This window comes from Natator depressus, chromosome 9, assembly GCF_965152275.1.
Source record: "Natator depressus isolate rNatDep1 chromosome 9, rNatDep2.hap1, whole genome shotgun sequence".
NCBI lineage: Eukaryota > Metazoa > Chordata > Testudines > Cheloniidae > Natator > Natator depressus.
The window spans coordinates 91,096,458-91,120,079 of NC_134242.1; the positions used below are offsets into that span (position 1 = coordinate 91,096,458).

General features: G+C 40.7%; 2 protein-coding genes across 4 annotated transcripts; one reads left to right on the plus strand and one right to left on the minus strand.

Moving 5' to 3' along the window:
* The first annotated feature begins 860 nt into the window (after positions 1-860).
* On the plus strand, positions 861-23,574 carry LOC141993206 (protein EOLA1-like). Of its 3 annotated transcripts, XR_012640799.1 has the most exons (5): positions 861-991; positions 2,787-3,081; positions 5,924-6,142; positions 14,686-14,854; positions 23,064-23,574. XR_012640799.1 is itself a non-coding variant. In XM_074962627.1 (4 exons), exons 2-3 carry the CDS (start codon positions 2,829-2,831, stop codon positions 6,139-6,141), a joined length of 471 nt encoding a protein of 156 aa, XP_074818728.1. In that variant the 5' UTR covers positions 861-991; positions 2,787-2,828; the 3' UTR covers position 6,142; positions 23,064-23,574. The 3 variants fall into 3 exon arrangements, 2 of the variants coding, with proteins under 2 accessions (XP_074818728.1, XP_074818729.1); XM_074962627.1 differs by lacking the exon at positions 14,686-14,854; XM_074962628.1 differs by lacking the exons at positions 14,686-14,854; positions 23,064-23,574 and adding an exon at positions 6,332-6,724.
* On the minus strand, positions 20,701-23,226 carry LOC141993208 (heat shock transcription factor, Y-linked-like). The gene is given in 2 exon segments (XM_074962629.1): positions 20,701-21,686; positions 22,675-23,226. Coding segments are annotated over 2 exon segments (1,329 nt in total). The 3' UTR covers positions 20,701-20,909.
* Positions 23,575-23,622: the final 48 nt, after the last annotated feature.

A 23,622-nucleotide genomic window follows, 5' to 3' on the forward strand; every position in this document is an offset into this window, starting at 1 on the left:
GCACCAGAAACTACCAGAAGACAATTTACAGTAATGAGCCCACTGTTAATAGTACCAGTGGAGCTCCACTGCTGGTAGCAATAGTGGGGCATTTTAAGGGACAAAATTTAGTGTAGAGAAGGCCTCAGGTGCCCAAAGTGGCTGCAGCCTGTAGAGCAGGCAGGCAGAAGAGAGGCAAAACCTGCTGATTCACAAGGGAACTGGCCAACAACCATTAATACAGTACAGTAACAAGGAGCAGTGTACATATCAAACCAGTCTAGTGCCAAATAAAGTCAACCTCTGATGCTCAGATTTTACAGAGCAGGAGTGATTCGGGGTGAAATATTTGGTAGTAAGGATCAATACTTGTCTGTTTTGATCTAACGCTAAACCCCACAGTATCTGGGGGCAGAAACACGCCCCAGCACCCAGAGGGGCCCCCTGCTATTACCTAAGACCACCCTATGCCAGCTAGTGCCCTGCAAGGCAACAACCCCACAGCCCTGCAGGGCTACCCCAGCTTGCTGCCTTCATCCTCCCTGCCCCCCAGGAAGGAGCCGGGGCCCGGAGCCGGCGGGGGGACCCAAGGAAGGCAGCCGGCTAGCAAGCTGGTGTCAGGGGAAGGCGAGGCACCCGGGGTCCCCGCTCAGGTCAGGTCACCGCCCCCGGCAAGAGCGATGGAGACCAGCGGGTGTTAAGGCAGCAAAGGGGGGGCCCTGAACTCGGCAACCCCCAGCACCCCCCTGGCTTCTCTTCACGCTGTCACTAAACCCCCCGCGGGCAGCGGCCTGGGCCCCCCCCGCTCCCCTCAGGGCAGGGCCAAGCAGCGCACCGGCCCCGCCCCGCCGAGCTGCGCGGTCCCCGGGCCGGCGGCCGGCGGACGCCGCTGCGGCTGTGGGCGGGCCAGCGGGAGGGGCGAGGCCTGGTGGCGAGTAGCGGCGGCGGGAGAGTCACTGCCGGCCCGCCTGCGCTCGCGGCGGCGGAGGAGGAGGAAGCGACGAGCCGATTGGTGAGGGCCCCGGGAGCGCGTTGGGCGGGTGTTAACCCCAGTCTGAGGGCGGCGAGGGGCCCTGAGTTGGTGGTGGGAGTTGCGGGGAGCCCAAGGGGGGGCCCTGAGTTGATGGTGGGTGGGGGGAATCCTAGGGCGGCGAGGGGCCCTGAGTTCATGGTGGGAGTTGGGGGAGCCTAAGAGTGAGGGGGGCCCTGAGTTGATGGTGGGGAGCCCAAGAGTGAGGGTCCTCTAGGTCCTGAGTTGATGGTGGGGGGGACATAGGGGATTAGGGGGCCTGAGTTTTGATGGTAGCAGAGGGTGGGGATAGCCCCAATGTGAAGAGTGAGAGGGGCCCTGAGTCAGCACTTGGCTGGGTGTTGAACAGCCCCCATACGAATGGTGTAAGTGGCTCTCCTGTCTGAGACAACTTGAATGAAGGATATTATTTATTTAATTTATTTATTTATTTATTTATTTATTATTATTGTAAGCAACAGTTTTACTGGGCACTGTCAGGGTAAAAACCATGTATAAAATGAATTTGCTGTGCTAGCGATAACACCTCATACTGTTGAGTGTACAATATTGTTAAACATCTAATTCCTCCCGAACTAGGAATTGGATGTTTGTTTATTTCTTGGCAAAGATGGACTTTTCTAGTTGTTCTGACGTGTTGGCCTTCCTGCTCTGTGCCTCAGCATTTGCTTTGTAAACAGACAAGGGTAAATCCCAACAATATACCGTTCTCACTGTGTTTGAAAAAGCAAACGTGGTTAGATTTAGCATATTTCCATCTTGCCTGCCACTCTGGCCAGGTCAAACCCTCTTCAAGTATCTTTGTTGGCTTTCACAGGCCCACCTCATTTGATGTTTAGCTTCTTGCCCTGGCCTGTGGGGCACAGGACAGTTTAGCTCCTGCCTCTCAGCTCTCCTGTCTTCCAACTCCTCCCTCACTCTTCCAAACCTGCAAGACTAATGATTTGTTTTGTATCCTGCTCCCACTCTTGTCCGCACGTCTTTTTGCATTTTGCTTCTTTCTTCCGAAACACTCTCCATGATATGGGCTGAAAACTAATGTGAAAAGTTTAATTTCTATCTGTAAATACTTGTAGCGAGTTTCTGATCTCAGTTATGGGGACAGAGTAACATCTGATTTAGTAAGGGTCTTGAGGGTAAAGCACTAGACTAGGATTTAGGAGTTCTGAGTTCAGTTCTTGGCTCTACCAAAGGCTTTTTTTCCCTGTAAAATGCGGATAATATTTCCTATCTCCCACCGTCTGTTTGACTTGTCTATTTAAATTATAAGATTTTCCCTGCTTGACAGTCTCTCACTCTGTGTTTGTTCAGTGCTCTGTTACAACAGCGCCCTGATCTTGGTTGGGGCTTCTAGGCACTACCATACAAATAATAATAACAGGTTTCAGAGTAGCAGCCGTGTTAGTCTGTATTTGCAAAAAGAAAAGGAGTACTTGTGGCACCTTAGAGACTAAAATTGGTTAGTCTCTAGGGTGCCACAAGTACTCCTTTTCTTTTTGCAAATAATAATAGACACCAATGTAACAGATCGTGATCTAATTTTTGGAGTTTCAAGACTGATTAAATGTTTGAAAACTCACTATTGCTTTCTAGAAATTCTAAGGCATTCTGAAGGTACAGTGACTTGAATAATCAGACTATTTTGCAAAACTTCTCAAGACTGTTGTGCAGGCAGATGCATTAGTTTTCTGTGGCCATTGCTGGATGGATTTTCAAGTCCTGGACATCGGGATGTTGTGCTAAGCTAATTATTTTTTCCCCTTTATAAACTAAACAGGATATGAGAGAAGTATAAGGTAAAGAGTGACGCTGAAGAAAGATGAGATTTGGCTGTCTTTCCTTCCGGCAACCCTATGCTGGATTGGTTTTGAACAAAGTCAAAACAATAGAGACTCGTTGGCGTCCTTTGCTGTTAGACTACAAGAACTGCACTATTGCTATTCACATAGCTTTCAAGGACTGGGAAGATGAAACATGGAAAGAGATCCTTCTGAATAGACTTGGCATGACACCTATGCAAGTTCAAGAGTTATTAGATAAAGGGGAAAAATTTGGCAGAGGAGTTATTGCTGGTAAGCAATGTTGATCTTTTTTATTGCAAGCAGTCCGAAGCATGTTTTAAATTTGCAAACACAGTTTCTTAAGCACAAATTTTGTAACCTGTCTCTAGACAACTTTTTTATAACTTTGTAATTTTTTGTGAGGTACTGTGAAGTTCACAAAAACATTAAAAATAAAATACTAAATAAATACAAAAGGCTAGATTTTTGCTGTCCTTTCCACTTGTGTAACCTCATTGATATCAGTGAGATTGAGTAGGTGGAAATGTGATCATATTTGGGCTGAAAGTTGTAAAGCAGTATATGGAACCTTAAAGTGTAGCTGAACTTAGAAAAGTGACTGTAAGGTGCCAATCCTGCCAAGACTTATGTACAAGTTTAACTTTAGCTCTGAGTATTGGCACTGAAGTCAATGAGACTACTTGCTGTATGTAAAGTTAAGCTCATGCATAGGTATCTGCAGGATTAGGGCTTAAATTTTCAAATGCCAGCACCGTCTTCCATCTCTCTCATGAGCACACAAAATTGCACGCACACATGCCTGTTACTAGGGGTATGTCTATGCTAATTCACACTCCCTAAACATTGTAATTTTTGTGTGAGCATGTTCAGTAGCCTAATATACATACAAATATTAGAATTTTAAACCCACAAATACCATTGGGGCCAGTGAATTTTTTGGATGCAAACTTGTGTGTGCACTAAGGTTTTGCAATAATTAAAGCAGATAGCAGTTGTTTGCACCCAAATTGTGTGTATGTGTTTTTAATGTTGACAAGTGGAAAATTTACGGATCCAATTTGTGTCATATACAAGTAAAACCATAATTCTTCAAACTGCTAGCAGTGCAAACTCCTAGTATTATAAATATCCAGTTAAGTTATTCTGCTTTCTTCATTATCACCAGTAATAATAATTTTGGAACTAAGAGTTATCTGACAAGTCTCCCAATGTCAGAAACAGAATGGAGTTCAGCTTATTCTTTCATACCTGTATTGACTTCAACTGCTAACAGAAGTAAACATTTTGATCCAGGGCCTGCAAAGACTTTACTTATTCTCTTGAATAGTCCATTTACTTTAATAGGTCTACATGTGTAAGTGAGGTTATTTACATGCTTAAAAGTTTGCGGGATTGGGGCCTTAGGTTTCAGTTCTGTAATGTGTTGCACATTGTTACTTCTGGGGGAATTCTGCACACACACAGTGGTGCAGAATTCATTCCCCCCCCCTCCCCCCCCAGATTTCTTTGTTTCCCCACAGAAAAATCCCTTTCTGATAGGGAAGCTGCAAGAGCAGTCATGCACCACTCCCTAGCAGTGCAGGTACATCATTTCAGGCACCCAAAGCAGCCAACGGAGAGGTAAATCACCACAGGGCTGCGGAATCCCCAACCAGTGGCTCCTACCCTGAGCTAGGATCAGCTGCTAGTCCTGGCTGGGCTGGAGGCAGGAGAGCCCTCTTCACCTGCAAGGGGTGTCTGGGGCTGTCTCAGACCTACACCCAGAAACCTCCCCCAGCTGCAGGAAGTTCAGCATCCTCCCCTGTTTCCTGCCCCCATCGCTCCTTAGCTGTGGGGGGTGGGGTCACTGTATGGGGAACTGCTCCCCCATCTGCCCAATCCCCATGCATCTGGACCTCCCATACCCAGACACCCCTGCCAAGCCTCACCCCGTACACGCAGAACCCTCCTAGCCCTCCATACCCGAACCCCACCCCACTGAACCTCAACCCCTGCATCTGCACAGAGCTCCCTGCACTCAAACCCCCACCCTGACAAGCCCCACCTCCTGCACCACCCTGAGCCCCCACATCCAGATCCCCATTCCACTGACCCCCAACTAGCTGCACCCAGAATGTTGATTCTACATGTATTTTCTTGCATGTTGAGCTACTGATTCCTCTTGCTGATATGATTTTACAGTGCTCCTATACTTAAATGAAGTCATGGCATGCTTTTCATGTCATGTTAGTACATTACTTTGATGGCTGCCTTTTTCAATTGTGCAAGTGGTTGAATACTCCAAATATTGTTTTGTATTGTTTGGGCAATGGGGAAGTTTATTACTGTGGTACAAAATTAGGATAGAAGTGTTGTTTCTTTGCTTTAAAATTGTTAAAATAGATGTACTGTATGTCTAGTTATGAAGTTTGTATCCATTTTTTGTTGTTTTTAGTCTCATCTATATCAATTCTTTCGTCAGATCAACTCTCGCATTTTCATTTTAATATTTTTATTTCCTTAAGAACAGTGTATCACATGTACAGCTGGAACAATATTTTGGTATAATACAGAGAATTGTTAGGTAGTATGTAAATTCGTAATTTCTGCATAAATCACATGCTAAACTATGAAAAGGAATGAAGATTTGTTTGGCCTTTATTTCATAAAGATTTTGAATCACAGAAAGATATGAAAATACCTGCTGTCTAGTACTCCTTTTGCTTTCTTTTGTTGATATTTTAATAAAATAGGGGCAAATTCATCCGTTATAAGTGGGCACAGTTCTGTTTTTTAAGATGAGCTGTTCCTGGGCTGAATTTGGCTCCCGAGTTTTCAGTAATACCTCAGTAGTTGCAGAACTTCTTTTTAACAGAATTACATCACGCTGAGTTAATAATCTTATAGCTGCATGCTTCAGCTCATCTTCCTTTTCATCTTGAGTCACATAGGCTGCCTTTTGCAGAGATTGACACTTGTTGTTTAAGGTGTGTACATTGGATGTAGAGATCTTCCTATATATAAATTAGTTGTTTTATATGTGGACTGGGAAGTTGTTGAGAAATTTATTTTGGAAAACTTCTGTTGTGGAGGGGCACTAACCTGCCAAGTAACTTTTGCATTTATAATACAGGGCTGGTTGACATTGGAGAGACCTCACAATGTCCAGAAAATTTATCTCCTGAAAAGATTTTGGAGCTGGAAAATCAAGCTGTACTCACTAGCCTGGAGCAGAAATACTTGACTGTTGTTTCAAATCCAAGATGGCTACTGGAACCGATTCCTGCTAAAGGGGGCAAAGATGTATGGCAAGTGGATATCCCAAAGGAACTGATCCCTTTGGAACATTAAGGTATATTTGTGTCTGCCTGAGTGCAATGCTGTAGTATCAGATGTCATTAGTTTAGTTTCATATATGTAGGTGACTTTTATTTTTTCCCCAAGCTTTCATCTGGAATGTATTTGTGGTGAATGTTTTGTATAGAAATAGATATGAAGCAAAAACTGATTTGAGTTTTTTCTTTGTTTTTTGTGACCCCAGAATAAGAAGTTGAAATAATGAGAAAAATGTCTGAAATTATTTTTCTACCAACTGGTGAAGAGATGTCATTGTGTCAATGACCATTATTGATGTCTATATTATTTTGTAAGCGTCTTGTATGTGTACATGTGGACAATTGTAAATAAATGGTTTTTTTTAATGTTTTTAATATATTGAGATATAGATGTATCTATTTTAAATGCTGAAACCTAAAAGGAGGTGTGGCTGCATCAGGCTGTGGGATGATAATGGAATGAAAAAGTGTTCGGTTATATTTTGTTGTAAATAGAAACTCAGGCTGTTGTCCTAGAAAGATTTATGCATGTGAATAGTCCCATTGACTCCTACCATTTTTTAAATTTTAGTAAAGTTAAGCATGTGTATAAGATTTAGGACTAAATGAGGACTAATTTAAAATTCATCATCAGTGTTTCAGAGTAGGATACAACTCTTATTCTAGGACATAGGCCTTATTTTGAAATAAAATATGAATTTCTGCTCAGATGTTTGTAGGCATTTCATTTTTCCCTACATATGTAGGTATTAACAAAATGCAAACGTGCAGCATAATATCTAGCTTTCCCTTTAATCTAGTTCAAATTATGGAATCAGTCTGCCTATTCAAATTCTTACTACAATTTTTTGTACAGTATTCTCCTTCATTTCCTACCCTAAGAGGGTAGTTGCTATGTGCTGCTGTGCTTTCCAGCAGTGGTTACATTTCATTAGTGGGATGATGCAATTTCTTTATAACAGTTTAAGTTTATAAAGTACCTTTTATCCTTTGGCATCAAAAGTGGTATATAAATAGAAGTTATATCTAATAGTATTCAGGCACTCCTTTGCATTAATGATAGAGTTTTTGGTTCCCCCTTTATAGACTCTGTAGCATGACTAGTACTTGGGAGGACAAGAATATGTTTGGTGTTATAGATGCATTTGTAAAAAGTGTAACTCAACAAATGCAATAACTTTTAGTATTCTCATTTAAGATGGAAAACATTGGTAAATGGAGGGGAATTATTTTTAAAATACTGAATTAAAATTAAGCACAAAAAAAATCACTGTTCTGCTCAAAGATTATAAATTAATTGACGGGGCAAATTCTGGCCTGTCCTCTTTGCCTGGGGCAAGCCCCAGCCAGAGCAGTCACACTGAATTGTGGTCCCATGCACAGGGCCACCGCTGTCCGTGCCCACCATAGCACTCTGCTCCATAGAACCCTCTGTGACCTGACACATGCAGCTAGAGGAGGCAGGCTAGGCTGGGGAGGAACCGTAGTTGATGGATTTGCAATTATGTGAATCCATTAATAAGTCTTCTTTGCATGACCAGGAACGTGTATTTAAGATGCTATTGCAGCACTGGTAAAATGCCTGTGTTACCACTTTTGAAATTTTGGGTATCTCTGTGGTTCTCTTCTTGCATGAAGTCCAGCTACCTGAACTTAGCAGGGTTGAGGATGTTCCCTAAAATAAAGATTGCCATACTGCTTTGGATTTCTGATTGAGATCATTGAACATGTTTCAACCTCTTTTAGTTTTCCCATTGCCACTTTCACAGAAATTCATCAGTAGCTATATACTGTTTTATAATTGTGAACTTTAAATTTAGTATATTTTTCAGCCTCTCCTCTGATCACTTAAGAGAGATTTTTATTGTATTGTTACTCCCCTGTCCCCTCCTATTCAGTGGAGGAAATGTAACTGTTAATACAAATTTAGATGTCTCAATACAAATACCCCCATGAGTTTTAAATATGAGGATTGTAGGTTTCTAAATTGTCACAGAATTCTGGACTGCTTGGAATTAAAAATAAGAGACCTATTCAGAAATCCAGTCTATCCCCCGATGGCCAGAACAGAATTCTTCCCTGGAGTACATTTACTAATGGTTTATCTACACAGCTGTATATGTTCCCAGGTGGCTTCCACCAGCTCAACTGAAAAGTATTATACAGTGAGAGAGATCTCACTGCCAGGAGTATTTTTTTGATAGTCAGTGTACATTTTCCCCTTTTTTAACTTCATCCTGTTGATTCTAGTTCCCCTCTTGGAATTTCCCTAAATAATTCTCCATCTGAGGTGCTTACACACTTCAAATATGCTTTCCTCCTCCGCTTTGTTTTTTTTTTTTCTTGGCTTTTTTTTTTTATACAGGCCTTTTGTAATTGTTCCTGATAAGCCAATCCCTATAATTATTATAGTTCTCTGAACTCTCGCCAATTTGTCAGTATCTTTTCTGGCACTGAAGTGAACTGAATGTAATACTTCAGGGAGTTAATGTTGTGGCTACAAAATGGAAACTTACTTTTTGAGGTTCTATATGGTTTTTTTTAAATAATAGTTGTAAAGTACTAGTACGAATACAAGAAGTTTACAGATAATTAGATCTTTTCCCCTTAAACCTTCACTGGGAGTCATGCCAAAGAAATGGATTTCTACAGACGGGACCCAGTCCTGTGAAGTTCTGAGTGCCAGGATTGGGGTATATGATCCCTATGTCTAAAAGATCTGTTAGCATACTACTGCTTGACTTGTTTTACATCTGGTGGGTGGAAGCATGCATTTTTAAGAATCTCTAGCTCAGCCTTGTTTATGCTGACTACCTGGGAAACTTAAGTGTAGAGAAGAAATAAATACTCCCATTACTTAGACTTTTTAACCAGTTTAATTGTATATTATTTTAAAAAGACATGATCTGCTTCAGCCATTATAAACTGTAATTTGTCAGTCACAAGAGTTCTGCAGAATTTGAGTTTGCAGAATCACAGCTGGCAGAAGGCTCAGTGTTATCATAGCAGTTGCATAAAGAACATGGCTGACCTGGAGAAGTAAATTGTTGGTTGAGAGTTTCTGTCAAAGTTGCTGCCATCAACACTGAAAACCAGGGGTTCCAAAAGGACATTAAAGTAGTAAACTGAGCATTCATGAACACAAAGTCCTGGTAAGTTGAAGGTAAACGATGGAATCCCACTGAGGGTTCAAGCCCTGTTTCTGAAGTCAGAGGAAAATATGGACAAATTGAGCTGGTGGCATTAGTATCCATACATGGATTTCTTTGCTGGTTATAAATACCATTTTGAATAGTGTGTTCAGTTTCAGTTTCCAAAGGCCATGGTGTAGAGACTGGGTAGGAATGGTTCATTTTGCCATTCCCTGCATTTATTGAATTCTTTTGTAGATTGTTATGCATTGTTTCTTTTAGACAAGGTATTTGCAAATCATTTGGCTGAATTGAATCTTGAAAGGAAATATATTTCTTTGGCGTGGTTGGCTTTCTTCTCTTCAAGTTATGACTGATGGGATTTGGCTGTTCATTACTTTTGATGCCAACTCTTCTTTTCATTCTCTGAATGAGAAAGGGGCACCCTCTTCTAAAATATGGATTGTGATACAGCTGGAACAAAATCCCAAACATTTTTTAAATTTAACATGTAATAATAAGGTTCAGAATGTTTTAACTTGTGAAACAAACATAAGATACCTTGCCATAAATAATGTCGGTGCCTATTGTCTACATGCTGTGAACTGTCATACTAAACCTCAGATTCTCTCTAGTAATAAAAAGCTATCTAGTTCTGTGACCCTTAGTCAGATAAAACTCCCAAGTATAAAACATAGGATCTGCGTATGATGGTACCACCTTGTAAGATATGAAAGATTTTTCCAAATTTCATAGCTGAATGACTTTTTTTTTTTTAATTTAAGTGAAATCATAGTAACTGGAGAAGGAAAAGACCTAAAATGCATCCAGTCTATCCACCTGAGGCAATGGTGTGTTGTTCTCTACAATACTTTTTCTAGAGCTTTGCCTAATCTCGTTGTAAATGTCCCAAGCCATAGTGTTTTCACCACTTCTCCATACTCTTAACAGGGCTCGCTATCAGGAAGTTGTTCCTGATACTCAGACTATTAATCCCATTACTCCTAATTATACACCATAAGTAATTTATTGACAGTTTGGTATTTATACATTTATATTTCTTGTTATCTTTTCCCTATGCTACACACACTCATTTCAAAAACTATATTGTTTATGACTTTAAGGTTTCCTTACATGCCAGCCACATCAGCCTTTTATAGTACATAGATATGTTCATATATATGATAAATTATTTAAACACTATCTTTTGATTTGGCTGTATACAATTAATGTAGCTAGAACCCTCTGATATATACTACTTTTGAAGACTTTTAAATCGCTACATATTTAGCAGTGTAATCGGAAGACATTTGGGGCCAGATCCTCAGTACTACTCCAGCAGCACAAAGCAGCTATAAATTCTACTTAAAGGGACCTGAGGAGTCCCCTGACTAAGGCCTAGTCTACACTAGGACTTTTACATTGGTATAGCTATACCTCTCAGGGGTGTGAAAAATCCACACCCTCTGAGAGACGTAGCTGTAGCCACCAAACCCCCGGTGTAGACAGTGCTAGGTCGACAGACCTAGCTACCACTTCTCAGGGAGGGGAACTACTTACACTGACAGGAACCCCTGCCATTAGCATTAACAATGTGTACACTGAAGCACTACAGCAGTGCAGCTGTGCCGCCATAGCAGTTTAAGTGTACACAAGCCCTACGTGGAGCTGCTGAAGTGGCTCCAATGCCACACTGTGTACAACTCCTTTTCCTCCAAAGGTACAAGGGATATAGCTTGGGGAAAGGGTCTTGGGGAAAGATCAATCTCCCTCATCTTAATCTGGTGGAAAATGGCTCTCTTCCCCCAGCTACTGCCATGAGTCCCTTTATAGACTTCTGCTTGGATCACCTGCTTCTTTTGTTCTGCCTTCCTAAACCCCCTTCCCTTCAGACAAGAGGAGGAAGTGTCATCTTCTAGGAAGAGCAAATCTATTGTCCCAACAGACAATCGTTGAGTGCTGACCATTCACCATTGGCTCTGGCCTGGCTGAGACATGACGCAACCCTGTTCACCCCGGGGGATCCACGTCCGTAGAGGCGTTCTATGACACAGTAATTTCATGATACAATTTTTAATAAAATCATCCAAAATTCATAAGGGGTACAGACAGAACACCCAACTCGTCACAGCCCAGGTGTCCCTGTGCCCCAGTCATCCCAGGTTTTTGGAACAGCTCCTTGCAGTTATGGGCAATTGGTGTAAAATACAGCATCCTTCATGCTGCGCTATGTTGTGTCATGTGACTCACCTGGTATCTGCCTGCTCAAGAATTGGGGCAGAACAAATATAACTTAAAGACATGTTTGTACCCCACCTTCTCCTGAGCTATGTCAAGGGCACAAAGGCTGAGACTCAAGGATGTGGCCCTTTACGTAAAGCAAAGAAATTATTTAAAACATAGATTTCTACTACTTTACCAGTATTCTTGCTCTGGTTCTGTTTTTCTCTGCTTGAAAGTGAGGCAAAGTGATATTTTTACGTATTTTACTGAATCCGTAGAGGTTGAGTTGTCGAATGAAGCTTTTTATGCTATCAGTATCAAAAATCCTTAAGATGCCTCTTCGGTCTAAGATTTCTCTCTGAAAGCAGATTTCATCTATAATGACACAATCTCCATGATCATTCCAACTAATAGACGTGAACTCATCACTGTCTACTATCTTCCACAGTTTTTTGGGAAAGGAGAGAGAAAGAAGTACATTTATCTCGCCTGTTTCAACTTTACGTTGGTTACAGGTACAGCAATGCAGTTTTTTGGAGAAGCTGGCATCTTCTTGCACTTCATAAGCATATTCTTCCAAAGTGTCCTTTATAGGTAAATCTCCTGGTATGTTCTGGTCCAGCATTAAAGAAACGGATGAAAGCTTTTTATCTGATTTTTCAGGACTGAAGGTTTTTTTGTCAGTGGATATTAGCGCTACTGCCGTATCAAACATAACATTAAATTTGTCTTCTTTTTCTGAAGTGTTTGTAGCCATGAATCTAGATGGAGTAAGTTAAACCTGGAAATGTAATGTTGTACTCAGTCCAGGATAGTTCTAAAGACATGATAAATACTTGGTTACAGTGTAGAGTGAAGTTCTAGAATGTTGCAGTAGTGAAGCGACACCGTGGCTGTGACATATACGGTTTTTGTTACTCTAGTGATGTCATAAATTCTAGCTATGGATAAATTATTTATGCATGTATAAAATATACAGGGCCAAACTAGTTGTTGTTTCTTTAGTATTGTACAAAAATTAAGAGGGCACCTATCCAGGGCTCTAGGAAATCCTGCCATATATTACACAAAAAATAAAATTAAACAGCCTGCCAATCCCCACTTCCCCCACAGATCCAAACTCCATCGCAGCTCTGCTGTCTGTTGTGGCAGTCTGAAAGATTGCCTTGTAGTGTTCCCTGAAGGCACATAAACCAGGCCCATTTTGAATCTGAGGGGGAGCTACTTCCAGAACTGAAAGCACCTCTGGAGAACACTGTACTGCCAGCCTTTTCTCTGTTTAAACTGGGTAGGATCCTGCTTGGATGTCTCCTCAACTCCAGTCTCTGGCAGCTTGGCCACATGGAATCATAGAATATCTATCAGGGTTGGAAGGGACCTCAGGAGGTTATCTAGTCCAACCCCCTGCTCAAAGCAGGACCATCCCCAACTAAATCATCCCAGCCAGGGCTTTGTCAAGCCTGACCTTAAAAACTTCTAAGGAAGGAGATTTCACCACCTCCCTAGGTAACGCATTCCAGTGTTTCACCACCCTCCTAGTAAAAAAGTTTTTCCTAATATCCAACCTAAACCTCCCCCACTGCAACTTGAGACGATTACTCCTCGTTCTGTCATCAGCTACCACTGAGAACAGTCTAGATCCATCCTCTTTGGAATCCCCTTTCAGGTAGTTGAAAGCTGGAGGGTAGGGATAGGATACAGAGGGCCCTAGACAAATTAGAGGATTGAGCAAAAAAAAATCTGATGAGGTTCAACAAGGACAAGTGCAAAGTCCTGCACTTAGAACGGAAGAATCCCATGCAGCGCTACAGACTAGGGACCAAATGGCTAGGCAGCAATTCTGCAGAAAAGGACCTAGGGGTTACAGTGGATGAGAAGCTGGATATGAGTCAACAGTGTGCCATTGTTGCCGAGAAGGCCAATGGCATTTGGGGATGTATAAGTAGGGGCATTGCCAGCAGATCGAGGGACGTGATCGTTCCGCTCTATTCCTCATCTGGAGTACTGTGCCCAGTTTTGGGCCCCACCCTACAAGAAGGATGTGGAAAAATTGGAAAACATCCAGCGGAGGGCAACAAAAATGATTAGGGGACTGGAACACATGACTTATGAGGAGAGGCTGAGGGAACTGGGATTGTTTAGTCTGCGGAAGAGAAGAATGAGGGGGCATTTGATAGCTGAGGTCCCTTCCAACCCTGATATTTTATGATTCTATCCTTTGTTGTTCAGTGCATATATTGTTTTTCTTCCTATAGGACTTACAAAATCTTTCATTAAAAGAGCTGCACAGCATATTTAATTATCTGTTTATTACAGCTTTTGAATAGTACCAAACCATAATCCATTGGTTTTATTGTGTATTGTTTCTCAAAGGAGCTCAGTTTTTTACAAACATTATTAACTAAGCCTTCCACCACCACTGTGAGTTAGACATTATTATTCCCATTTTACTAATGTGAAAATTAAGGTAGAGCAAAGCTTAGTGACCTTTCAAGGTTACACAGTAAGCCAGTGGCAGAGTTTGATATAGAAACCAGGAATTGTGATTCTCAGTCTCAGTGTTTTACTCTAAACAATAGACCACACTGCCTTTAATCATCTCTGTATGTAACGAATCATAAACTGGTGTACATGTGAGCCAGGTTTGGGGAAATGTTATCCAGGCTAATTAGACACTCAAGACAATAGAGTGGTCACCATTAAAAAGTCACGACTTGTCAGCAGTAACCACACGTGCTTATAGAAGGTGCCAAAGCTTTCTTCTCTACTTAGGGTAGGAAATACCTATCCTGTAGGTTTGTTGGAAATGATGATGAAATGCATGGCTGAAGAAACTCTGACATTACTATTGAACCACAAAAAAGCTGATTGTATGAAAACCTTACAATTAAAAGGATTTAAAGGGGGCACGCTTTGGCGTCATTAGAAGGTAACTCATTGCCCCAGTAAATTTCAATGAAAGGTGGCTGAGGCTCCTCTTCTTAGCTGTTGTTTTTCTTTGACTGCTCTGAAATAGTAATAGGCCTACCTTCAGAATATTGTGTTTAAAAAGTATATCATAGAACAATAGGGACCAAAAAAAAAAAGCAAAGAATAAGAAGAAACTGCAGAAAATTAACTTTCTGGACATTTAATTTTAATAAAATGGAAATTTGTGTTAAAATTATTTAGCGCATATGTCACTAACATTTGTTTTTCCCTTGCAGCCAAAGTTCTTACTGCAAATTTGGTTTTGAGGCTCTCCAGCTTCCAAGGCAACAAAAGCATTGGCAGTAAACATAATGTGGGGGTGCCCTATGTTGAGGAGGCATAGAAATGGCAGAAAGAGATGGCATCATAGGCATGGAAAACCATGGATGAAAGAACGCCAATCTGGTAGGCATTCATAGCTGCTAAATCTAGGTGAGCACATTGACAAATAGGAAGCCTAGTTATGGGATCTAATCTTGGCATGAGATTTGGAGTCAGGGGGTGATAACTTAATGCAGCAATTCTTGAATCCATACCATAGCTGATATCTGGAGTAAAACTGGTATGTTTGTATGGATGAAAATGATACATCTTGTTCTTCTTGATTTCACAGTCAACTGTATTTTGTTCTTGTGAACTTTGTCCTGTCAAGGTCATTGGGTGATATTTTAATTCACGGCTGTTAGACGCCCTTATCTGAGAAGATCCAGTTAAGATGATGGAATGTTTGTTTGAATGGTCACAATATTTGTTCTTTGTGGCTTCAAAATTTGTTATTTTCTGTTCTTGTGAACTTTTTCCTGTCAAGATGGCTGAGTGAGTTTTTAATTCGCTGATGCTTGCTCTCAGTTCTTGAGGAGGTAAAAGCTTTTGTGCACAGTTTTGTAGAGAATGGGATGGCAAATCAGTTTGCTGGCCACCACCGAAGCATGCTGAGGCACATTCTTGAGCATTTGGCATACCCACAGCTTTTATGTCAGTGCTGTTACCCTCTTGCTCCAGGGTAAAACGTCTAGTTTTAGTGTTTCTTTTCATTATTATTAACAACTGACTAAAGACTCTTGATGCTTGATAATACAACTGTAACAAAAGAAACAGATTATTTTAAAGTATATCAATTCCAAAAAAGCTGTGTATGCATGTGCAGCATTGCTTTTGGAAAGTACTCTCCCGTTTCAAGTTGCATTCTCAGCATTATTTTTATAGGACAAAATCTGCCATAAAATCTACCCTGTGCACCTTGGGTTTCGGTTTTCATTTATGTAAATGAGACACTTGAATTAGCCTCTGCTGCTTATCTTCAATCTGAATTATTTCTCCCATTGTCCTAAAAAAGAACTTGAAAAATCCATTCTCACCCCAGCCTCGGGGAAGCTTGTCCTGGCAAATGAGAGACTTACATTATCAATGTATGCATTTTTAGCTTTCTGTATCTTAAGTATCTACCCTTACAGTTGCAAGAATAGTCTTTCAGTGGTCAACACAGTGTGAACTGATGCAGTGTCATCTTCCTAACTCTGCTGCCAGACATCTTGATTGCTTTTACTGCTACCTCTAGCTTTGTCAAGCAGAAGAGAAAAATTAACATGTCTGATCAGTTTCACTATTGCTGTTCCCACAGTAGAACTGTGGAGACTCATGTCAGTTTCTTGCTGCTGCTTGGAAAAGCTCTGAGTAGCAGCAGAGGCTGGTACTGAAGTTATTCAAGGAGGAAGAGGACCCCCACAATAGAACCTGGGGAAGAGTGGAGTAGCAGAGACCACCTCTTGCTTTCATGCGCCCTCCCAGTAGTTAGGAGGTAGAATGGGGGTAGAGTAGAGTAGGAGAGACTTTAGCAGGAGCCAGGATGGACTGTGTGCATGAGTTAGAGGCACAGACATTCCCCTTCTCCGACCCTACTCGAAGCTTTGGAGGAAGGAGTAATTTGAAAACACCCTCCCCTTTTGCAGAAATCTTGTAGAAAGGGAGAATTCTTTACTGCTTCTCATAACACAAGAAATGTGTTTCACAAATGAAATTAATAAGCAGCAGGTTTAAAATAAATAAAAGGAAGTATTTCTTCACACAGTCCACCTGTGGAACTCCTTGCCAGAGGATATTGTGAAGGCCAAGACCGTAACAGCGTTCAAAAAAGAACTAGATAAATTCATGGAGGATAGGTCCATCAATGGCCATTAGCCAGGGTGGGCAAGAATGGTGTCCCTAGCCTCTGTTTGCCAGAAGCTGGGAATGAGTGACAGGGGATGGATCACTTGATGATTACTTGTTCTGTTCATTTCCTCTAGGGCACCTGGCATAGGCCACTGTTGGAAGACAGGATACTGGGCTAGATGGACCCTTGGTCTGTCCCCGTAGGGCCATTCTTATGGGGAAGGGTGTAGAACAATGGAGAATGATCTTCCCTATTACAGTAGCCAAGAATTTTGGGAGATGGAACTAAGTAGAGATCCTACCTCCCCTTTCCAGCAGTCAGGAGGCACCAATACAGGAGAAGAAACAGAAAGCCCCTTCTCCCTTTCAGCAGTTTGTCGGGACTGGATTTTCAAGTTTATCAGACAGCAGCTAGCCAGAGGTTGATATAAAAGATTGTAAAATGCTGAATGCTGTCAACACCCATTTAAATCCATGGGAGATGTGTAGCATCCAGGACCTCCCAGGCTTGGGCTCAGAAATAACAGACACAGACAAAAAAACCTATGATTTTTTTTTCCCTACTAGGAAATCAGATCAAAAACATCATATAATGCGAGGTATCCTCTTCACCTTCCAGAAATTTAGCCAAATTCCACACACTTTGGTCCTCAAGTAATTCAGTTCAGTTGGTTAGTAAACCTTTGTACATAAAGTATTTCAGAGAGAATTTTCTGACCCACTAAAACAAAAATACTCAGCAGGACCAACATTTATTCCAGCACCACTCCATCAAGCTATCACCCATCATTTTTAATTTTCCAAAGACTTTTAAAAAGTGAAGTGGGAGAAAATAAGGTTACTTTAACAGCTATTTTACACTGAATTTACAATCCAAACTCCAAATACTAAGGACTTACAATAGTAGACACTGATATTTTTAAATTGTTTAAATATTTTTCATAGTAGAATTTTTCTCACCTGCTTTTGAGTAATATCAGACTATATATTGGTCTTTCATAGATCATTTCATAAAGTTAAACACCCATGACAGTATGCAACAATTTGTTTAAGCATTCATGAACATCACAATAGTGAATGTGTAACATTGGCATTACATCATAATAGGATCCCTTTCAGAAAATATAGCATCATAATGAGAAAATGAACACAATTGCTGATATCAAGGATAAACATAACATCTATTTTAATATATATTAATATGAAATAAATTATGCTAAATGGCTGAGATTAATAATGGGTTAGTGAAGATTTCCTCCCCATGTAGCTGGCTCAAATCCCCAGCTAACTGATAGTGACTCAAAATGTTTTCCTTTTAATAGCCATTCAGTGAGTTTGGCTGTTGTTGTCCAGCTGTCAGGTTACCACATGACAAAAACCAGCACTCTTATTGGCTGTTTTATCAAAGAGGTCAAGGATTGGCTCAAGTATGAAGTCTGAACTGCTCTCCTTCACAGACACAATGTGCACATATGAAGGTTGCAGTACATTGGTAGGGCAGTGTGGGAAGGCTTGTACTGCTTCTGCTTGGACTATCCTGTTGTGTGTCTACAGAGGACAGTTTCTAAGACTTCCTTCTGGTCTCCTTCAGTAAGACCTCAAGAAAAATGTTTGAAAAGCATTTTTTTTAAAATAATTTCCCAGTAGAAATACTGTTTAACTAGCAACAAGAGGGTCCATGAACCATTTTTACCTAAATACTACCTGTTTAATATTGGAAACCTTTTAATAGTTGTCTGCTTTCCATGCAGAACACTGAAGCAGGTGTGCCAGAGGAAAAAACTAGTCTCAGGTGGGACCAAGCACACACATGGATATCAAAGAGGATCCAGCTGGCAGATAGAGAAGGGGTGACACATTTTTAGAAGTGTCAAAGCCCATTTTAACCTTCAGATCTGAGATATGGGCGGCAGAAAGTGATGGTTCTTAAAGGAGATGTTCTTGAGGGTAAACAATGCCAAATTGTGCTCACATATAGTACTTCATTGGAAGGTACCACATCTTGATACCATTGACCGTTACAGAATCAATTGATGCATACATTTCCAGCCATCCTCATTATACTAGAAATTCCCCCAGTGGAAAGGGAAAACCACCTAAAACTTCTTATACAAGGACAATCAAAGATTTCAGCAAAGGTGCAGCTGCACCAAGGCTACCAACACATTAGACTAGGCACAGACATTTTTACTGCCATATGATCTAGCCTTATCCAGCTAGTAAAAACACCAATTCAGGTGCACCTTCTGAGGTCTAATCCACAGGGCAGTAGAACTTTTTAGGATGAACCACCTCATACTTGAGAACGGATTTTATGTTTTGGGGGAAAAAAACAGGAAGAGAGAGGCTTTGAAAAATTACTTAGGTAAGTGCTGTACAAAAGTCCCAGCCAATAACTGCACTTTTAAAGACTATGTGGATTGCATATGTGCAATGCTTACAGCGCCTCCTGAAGAGGAGTCTTACAGTAGTAATCCCAGCAGGCACTGGTCTGTGACTGGAAGCTGCTTGATTTAGGATTTAATGAACCACTCCATTTATTCTTTGATTTTTCAATTCTTTATAAAATTGCAATACATTTCACACTTCTGAATTTCAGGGTAGTTTGTCATTTTATTGAATATAAGATGTAAATATTGGGAGCTGACTACAGCAGACTTCCATGAAGCTAAACATGCAGAACAGTGCACAGTGGGGTACTGATACACTATTAATGGCACATTTTATCCAGTTTGTATCTGCTCTTCAAAACACTGAAGACTTCAGTCACAGAATATTTATTAAATTTTACAACTAGTAGGCATTGCTCTTTATTGCACATCCAGGGATACAATCCTGCACATCTACTGTAGGCAGTGCTCCTACAGAAACCAGTATATTTGTGTCTCAGAAAGGACTTCATACTTTAGCTCCAGATGAATTGGAGTTGATGTAAGTTTTAATAAACGTTAAGATGTGCTTGAACACCAGGGGGATGGGTGCTGTAGAAAACCCTCAAGTAGATCTAGGAAAAGAATCATTTTAATTCAATGCATCATGTTAATTGTGCAGAAGGATCATTGTTAAGCAATTCAATGCATATCCAACCTAAATCCTACTTTCTACATGGTAGTGAAGAGAACTACTAACCCTAAGCTGAAATAAATCATTCTACTCTACTTTTTAAAATACATCATTTAATAAATATTCCTACTTTCCTGTATTTTGTTTCCTCTCTCACATCAGTTGTGGCCCAGTCCTCCACCACTGAATTAAATGGAAGCTTTACTGCTGACTTCACTGGGCACAGGATCTATCCCTGTGTCACAATGTATGCAAGACCCTAATTACCACCATCTGGTAGCTCATAGCCACACCAAGAACAAAGAAATTCACATTTTTTGGAACTTGAAATATTTAACTTCAAAGTTTATCATCAAAGTAACCCTGGATTGCAGCATCCTTTCAAAATTATCTGAGTGAAAGGGATCCGAGATGGTAAAGTAATTCCTAAATCTTGCCCCCTCCTCCCTTTCTCCTTTTTAATAAACCCTAACCTGCATCTTGCTGAAAATGAAACCAATCTCTTTTCGTTTTGGTCTGTTGATTTTATAGATCTCTTATCCTAGACCTGACTTAGGAGATCTTTCACTGTAGTAATATGTGCTTACCATTAATTTGTAATCTTATTTCTTATGACAGCTAACATGAATCACAGTGGGTCATCCACCTCAGCATGTGTTACAAACCTGCTATCCCAAAAAGTGAAAATCACTGTACCATGTGAGTAGGAAGGGTATCACGAGATAAGTGTTTAAACAAAATATCTAGGTCAAACCCTGCTCTGCAAACCAAGCCTTAGTAAATGGCCTGGCAGAAGTATATTCCTCAGGCACAGAGCTGCATGCTGCACATATCACCTCTAGAACAGAAAAGAGGCTCAGTCCTCCTGCATTACCTCCCCTAGCTTGGCTCCACCACAGCCCTTCAGTCTGTGGAGACAAAGAAGTGGTGGTGGAGAGGGGGGCGAGGAGAGGAGGGAGCAGAAGTTATCTTTGGAAGGAACTTGACCAGCCCAAATGTAATTCAAACATTACCCTGCTCTTATTCTCGATCCCTAAATTTGTTAACTACTACAAATGATTAAAGCTGACCAATTACTTCTACTGAACTAATTCTTCCCTGCTGAAAATAAAAAAAAAAAAATCTGGGTTTATTTTATATAAATAGGACAGGAAAACTGGAAAAAGACATTTATTCTTCAGACAGTTTCATTGCAGATTTGTCAGTGACTTTCCCCTCAGAATATGAAATGTTAAAGTCCTTTGCTTTATCGATGGTATCCTGAATATTCAGTAGGCTTTGGTCCAACGCCTTTGGCAGCAGGTGCATTGTTTGAAGTGCAGTTGCAATTAGGGCAGTGATGGTATGATGGAGTTCGGTGATGAGATGATCTTGACATTGAAATGGCAGAGGCTGCTGCAATCATAGGCATTGAGAACCACGGGTTACAAAATGGCAGCAAACTAGCCCAATGAGCCTGCATAGCTGATAAGTCTGGATACATGGTTGGGAAGGTAGGAAGCCCCATCACAGGTCCAAAAGGACTATTTGATACAGGAGGTATGACATGATACAAAGAAGTCGCGGATGTAGTTGTAGTGGAATCTATATCATGGGTGCTGACTCGAGTATGGCTGTTATTTTGGGGTAAATGAAATGGAGCCAGCTGATTCAGCTTCTCACTGTCTTCTGCTGTCGCATGTTCCGATGGCTTCAGTGAAGCTGCTGGTGAAGAAACATATCCACTTCTGATTCGGGCAGTTGCTCTGGCAAGTCCCTTATTTACTGTAGGCTTTCTTAGTGCACATGTTTGCATGTTTTCCTTTGGAGCAGTTGCAACAAGGTCATTTTCCTCCATGGAAGCAGTTCTGAAGGCAGACTGAACATCTGAGCTTCTTCGCTCACTCTTTAGGCAGTTTTCACTAAATTCCTCATCTAATGAGAAAGCAACTGGTGGTGTATTTTTGATGCCAACTCTTCTCTTACACCTTACAAGGAGGTGGGGAGAGCCTCTCTTAAAATTCGGGTTATGGTAGAACTGTAACTAAATAAAGCAAGTGAAAAGATTTAATCACCTCTGTGAGGATAAAAAAGCAAGAGTTAAGTGCACATTCTGGCTAAGATTTTGCCTACATAAAAAAGTCAAACATTAACATTGAAGGGACACTGGCAGGCACTTTAGGTCCCAATTTTAGACTGTGAAGATGATTTGATGAAACAAACAGAAGCATTCTCATAACATTTAAAATCAGTGATCTATCCTTGAATTTATAAACATTCTCCTGCAGCATTGTTTTTAGCCTTTAAACAAGGAAATGGACATGAATAGCTTAGCTTCATTGTAGAAGCAAAATAAAGGGCAAAAAGCAAACATGGCAGAAATGGTGAAATGTAAATTTGACATTTAAAGGTATTATTCAGAATACAGGCAAGGACATTTTTAAGTACTATTTTTAATAGATTATGTCTCTTTAATGGGTCTAGTATCAAAACAGAGTTTAAATAATAAGGATGGCTATTACCTAATCGTAGGAGGTTTTCAAAAGCACTGAAGTGATTTAGGAGTACAAGTCCCATTGACTTTTAGTAATTTAAATGAAGGCCATAAAGGTTCAGTCAGTAGCACATGGGCCATATCCACCTTTCTAGCATTCAGCAACTGTCAGGAGGAAAAGAAAGCAGTTCAGATCTAGCATCAGGAGGAAGCCAGTAACCGGGCGGGAAGGGGGAATCTCTCTCTCTAAAAAGAAAAGGAGTACTTGTGGCACCTTAGAGACTAACCACTGGCTCAGGAGAGTAGGAAAAAGCCACACTGAAATGGTCACTTCAGGGCAAAAATGAGTAATCACTTTTTTTTACTCTTACTGTTCATGAAAATACCTTGAGAAATTATGGCTGTCAGAATATCCTTCGCAACCCTCATTCATAGATTCTCTTCATAACAAGCATAAAACAAAACTTATTTGCACATGCAAAAAACTAATTTAACATTTTAAAAGTAATAGCATCTTTAGCTTTGAGAAATATTTTACCTTGCTAAAGGCAGATGCTGCTTTTTCTTCTGCTAGAAATTCAGCTAACGAGGCAGACCTTTGAAAATCTTGTCGCATTTTGCTAAAGCCATAGAGATTAAGCTGACGAATGAAACTTTTCATGCAATCAGTTTCAAAAATTCGGAGAGGTCCTCTCCTTTCCAGCACCTCCTTTTTAAAGAGCTCTTCATCAATCACTACACAATTTCCATCATCATCCCACCAAAGTGATTTAAATTGATCACTTTCAACAATTTTCCATAGTTTCTTTGGAAAGGTGAGGGATAAAAAATCATTGTCTTCAGTGGAACTGTCATCACAGAGAAGACGTGGTCTTTTTACCCAGGGTCCATCACTCAAAGCTTGAAATGCATTTTCTTCTATTATAGATCTCAAGGCAGAGTCACCAGTTGCTGTTTTATCACACAGTGGAACAGCAGAAGAAATTGAGACGACAGAATCAACCTGAGCTGAAACATGTGGAGTTTCTGCTATAGAAAGGTCCATCGCCAATCCTCCTTTCTCACTTTAACCTATTTCAGCTGTAGTCATTTATGCTATTAGTTGAGCTTCATGCTCCTAGACAGAGGTATATTAAAATGATACTAGCTTACAGTGAACTTCAATAAAGAGTTCTAGAACATCATAATGATACCTGTGGTGTGCGGCTGTGACATAATAAAACAATTGGTTTCCTAGCAAACTGAGGTAGTAATGGCCAGACAAGTGATAGCATTTATATTTCATTTACAAGAGATTAGATCTAATCTACAAAAGGTCTCTTTATGTAAATAAAGCATGTACTGATTGAACAGAGCCACTGTCCCATCCCCCCCCAGAGGCAGTCATTTCCACAACAGGGATGAGGGAAGTTTGTACTGTTGCTATGGTTGAGAATAAAGGGAGAAATTTGTTCGACGAGTCTTTCCCTTGGGCTTCTTTCACTAG